General features: G+C 43.4%; 2 protein-coding genes across 2 annotated transcripts; one reads left to right on the forward strand and one right to left on the reverse strand.

The window, feature by feature from the left end:
* The first annotated feature begins 7 nt into the window (after positions 1 to 7).
* On the forward strand, positions 8 to 2,015 carry LOC116379583 (DIS3-like exonuclease 1). Its single transcript, XM_031841540.1, has 2 exons — positions 8 to 179; positions 1,282 to 2,015. The coding sequence occupies exons 1-2, from the start codon at positions 33 to 35 to the stop codon at positions 1,606 to 1,608; spliced, it is 474 nt and encodes a 157-aa protein (XP_031697400.1). The 5' UTR covers positions 8 to 32; the 3' UTR covers positions 1,609 to 2,015.
* Positions 1,864 to 3,172, reverse strand: LOC116379582 (TIMELESS-interacting protein-like; the record flags this gene model as incomplete). The annotated part of the gene is made up of 2 exons (XM_031841539.1): positions 1,864 to 2,483; positions 2,936 to 3,172. Coding segments are annotated over 2 exons (476 nt in total), but the record flags the coding sequence as incomplete, so codon positions are not given.
* Positions 3,173 to 4,209: the final 1,037 nt, after the last annotated feature.

Here is a 4,209-nt window from a genome sequence, read left to right on the forward strand (position 1 = left end):
TCTACAGGTACGGTGTTAAAGGGCCGGTGTACATGAAGAATCGAGAGGGTGAGGTGGTGTCGGCCGGACAGGACGGTTTTTGTGAGTGGCAGAGCGGCTCCGTGCGGCGACACTCTGACCACATCAGCACCACGTCCAGCTGCGGCACCTCCACCTTCAGACTGTTCGACCACATCACCGTGAGTCGCATTTATTCATGTTTACGTATATAACTTTATTTTATAGCATTTATTCATTCATTATTTCACGCATGTTATTTTTTAAGGATGTATGATTTTAGGACAGTAATCTAATATCATTGACTTTATGGGGAATCATATTGAGACGAAATGATCATATTGTAAAAAACACCTTTTTTTTTAATTAAGTTTTTAATATATATCTTTTAAATCCTGCATTGCTTCCATGGCCCGATCCCAGTGTCAACATGTCACGTTCCGTCACATCATGTTTTGTAGAATCGTGGGCTTTTATTTATCTGATAGTTTGTATTTGAACGTCTTCCGGGCTCTTTCCTCACAAGATGGAAGTGATTTGTCAATCTATTTACTTGTTTTTGTCAAAGAACTTAAATAACAAAGTAAAATGTTTGATGAATAAATCTGGAATAAAGTTTCTGATTTTATGTTTTTTGGTTCCATATTCAAACCTTAATTCTTTGTGTAAATGTGATGCACCAGGCTGAACATGTGTTGTCCCCTTTGTTTACCTTTGTTTTGCTATGAATTGTGGGTAATTCTCTTGGGCAAAATCTGCAGAAATGTGGACTTGCAGAAACATGTTGACAAAGGACTCAAACACTGCAGGATCTGACAGACGGACAGAACTAAACCCTCAGACTTACAGGGAGTCTGAGGGTTTAGATTGGGAAGGTTCCCCTTCTCCTCCTGCTTCTTCTCCTGCTGCTTCTCCTTCGTCTCCTTCTCCTGCTTCTTCTTCGTCTCCTTCTCCTCCTTCTCCTGCTTCTTCTTCGTCTCCTTCTCTTTCTGCTTCTTCTTCTTCTTCTTCTTCACTACCTTTGCAGGCGCTTTGCTGCATCAGCGTGTTGCATCGTCGCCTGTGCAAACAAAACAAAGACCCACTCTTTAAAGCATCGCTCCACAGCCCTACAACTGGTTTTCATGATTACAAGCATCATTTGTTGTGATAAATATTCTTACAAATATTGAGAATTAACTTGAGCTTCACCATCCATCCTTGAGTCCTCACAGATGTAGACATGTTTATTAGTTTAACCGGCAGCACGGAGGCCGTACGGTGACGTTTGAGTCTTCTCCACAGGTGCGTATCTCGGTGCGCTCGCTGCATTGCCACGCGGACGCTCTGAACCTGGAGGTCGTCAGCAACGAGCCGCACCGCGGCACCGCAGAGCCTCAGCGGCCGAGCTCGCAGGGCCGCAGCCGGCTGGTCCAGGAGGTGGTGCGTCTGGCCGAGGAGGCGACCCAGCAGGCCCAGGAGAAGGCGGCCCGGCAGCCCAAACTCTCCAGAGAGGAGAGAGAGTTCAGCCAGAGCAAGACTCCCAATCTGTACTCTCTCCTGGAGGAGGTCCGGGAGCTGGCTCTGCTGGACCCGGAGGCCGCTTCACGGGTCACTGCAACGACGGCGTGAAGCTGCGTAAAGTTTTTAAATAGACGACTGGAAACACGAACACATAATCAGAACTCCTTCATACGTTTCTTCAGCGTTGAGTGAATCATGATGGAAGATTTTATCATCCGCATACTTTTTATCATTTAGACAAATGTTCGATAATGCAAAGTGTGAATTTGTTATTTGATATTAAATGAGTTTATTACGTTGGTCCACAGACTCTGATTATTACATAGAGAACATAAATGTATTAATGAGAAGATGAGATCAAACTTTTCTTCATAATGTTTATTGTTTGGCATTAAAAAAACCAAAGATGGAAACTAAGCCTCGATTGATCAATAACACAAATGAGAACGTGTCGTGCTGCACTGATTATGACGTGAACAACAAAGATATTATGTACAAGTAACACCGACATTTATTACAAACTACATCCGGCTAATAAAATCTGAAGAAATATTTCATTTAAAGCTGCTGACGCGACAATAAAACGGTGTATGTATGTGTGTTTAAGTATTTCAGATGGAAACAGGAATTCAGAATTTGAACAAAGTTGCACATTACAAGAACATAATTTATGCATAAATAAAATTCGTTGCCAAAACAAAAATAAATTCTGTCTTTCAATCTCAAGAGCGTTAATCTCCGTCCTCACACGTTACCGGGTTCTTGGACCTCACAGAGACCGGGTTCTTCTTCTCTCTCACTGTGAGGCGATTCAGCAGGAGGCTCAGAGTCTGTGTGTGGAAGCTGACGGGGTTCTTGTTGTTGTGTGCTGCTGGCTGGCTCCGCCTCTAAAGCCTCCACCTCCTCATCCCGGTCTTCAGAATTGTTGAGGACGTTTGTCGGTTCATCTGCTGACGAGTCGACGGTCTGAGAGTCTGAAGGATCTGGTGGGAGACATTGTAGATCTGTCAGTCAATGTTTACATCATTTTAAAAGTGATTCTAAGAAATAGAAAACCAGGGAGTGGTGCGTGCATGTTACTATGAAGCCCTCAAATAAGCTGTGTTCATAAACTCACAAAACCAGAACATTATTACTACGTCCCAATACATTCTGACCCACAATCCTTTGCACAGCAGTTATATGAGCAAGAGAGTTCAAAGGGCTTTTTAGGGGCAGCTGCAGCTCGTACTACAAGTAAGAAGAAAGAGTGAGACCTGCAACGCAGCTAAGATCTAATGCTACCAAACACCTTCACAAGTCACTTAATCAACATGTACAGACTGGCCTGATGAGGATGCAGCTGTGCATCGTGTTGGTGACTGTCTGAGGTTTGTCTGCATCATTAATAGACAACGACTGAACGAGATCAGCTCTCAGCAGAAGTTCCTCTCACCCATTGGCTGCTGGCGGGCCAGCCTCCTCTCCAGGGCTCGCTGTCGGTTCAGCTCCATGCGTCTACGCTGCTCCTCCGTCAGGGAGGGAGCCGGAGGGGGAGCCGGAGCAGCCGGAGTGGAGTGGACCGGAGCTGGAGTGGACCGGAGCGGAGCCGGCAGGTCGTTAAAGCACGAGCTGTTGAACGGATCCGGATCCCCAAAAACGTGAGATTCAGGAGCTGCTTCTTCTTCTTCACCTAAACAGACACACAGTGGACAGAACGTGGATTCAGAGAATATATTTGAACATTACTCACTCTCATATAAGTCTTATTGTTTGTGTGGCCTCATACTCAGGTCGGTCTCACAGAGCAAAACAAACAACAGCTGATAAATGCTTCTTTACTCTTCTGAACGTTACTGATGAAAGCTCCTCTGTAGCTTTCACTCTCCAGATCTCAGCCAATTAAAACTCGTTCCTGAGTCCAGTGTGACACAACGACCATAAACATATAACTGTGATCATTTTGACTGATATTGCAAAATGCTTTGTGACATTAGAGGGAATGATCAGTTTCAGATCACTATCCTAAAATGATTATTGTGCGATTGTTGCAGATTTGTACCAAACAAAGAGGTTTTCTTACGACATCATGGAACCACACAGGAACAACATGAGGTGTTCTGGGTAATTGAGCAGAAATTATCTCATGAAGTCTGAAAAACAAACCAATGACCGCACAGAAGGAAACTTAATGTCATCGTCTCAAACGCTTTGCTGCAGCAGGGAAACCTTTTATGCACCAGAAGTAGAATTTAGCAGCAATATGCAGGTTTTCATTTTGATCCCAGCAGGGTCGGAAATGTACTTTAGTTTATTAGAAATGAACTGAGTCTGACGCTGAACGTCCATCTGCTCAATGACGGAATAACAGTTTAGATATATTTTACATTATATTACATGTTTCAATTACACCGTAGCTTCCAGGAACGCACTATCTTTTGGTGGATGGGTATCTTACATTGATGTAAAGATAAAGTATCAATACATTTGTATTCATACAAGGTTGTTGTTTTAACTATTTTGTGTAGGTCCATCACATAAAATCCAAATAAAAAGCACTTTAAATTCCAGGTTGTATTGTAAACGAAACAGGAAAAACACAAAGTGAATACTTTTGACAATCTAATCATACACTAACTTTACTAAACCTCCGCCAACAATTCACCTGCATTTGAGGGGTGGCAGGAGCTCATTACAGACCCCGATCCCGGCCTATAAGGAGCTCATTAC

This window comes from Anarrhichthys ocellatus, unplaced genomic scaffold, assembly GCF_004355925.1.
Source record: "Anarrhichthys ocellatus isolate YVR2014 unplaced genomic scaffold, GSC_Weel_1.0 scaffold4637, whole genome shotgun sequence".
NCBI classification, from domain to species: Eukaryota; Metazoa; Chordata; class Actinopteri; order Perciformes; family Anarhichadidae; genus Anarrhichthys; species Anarrhichthys ocellatus.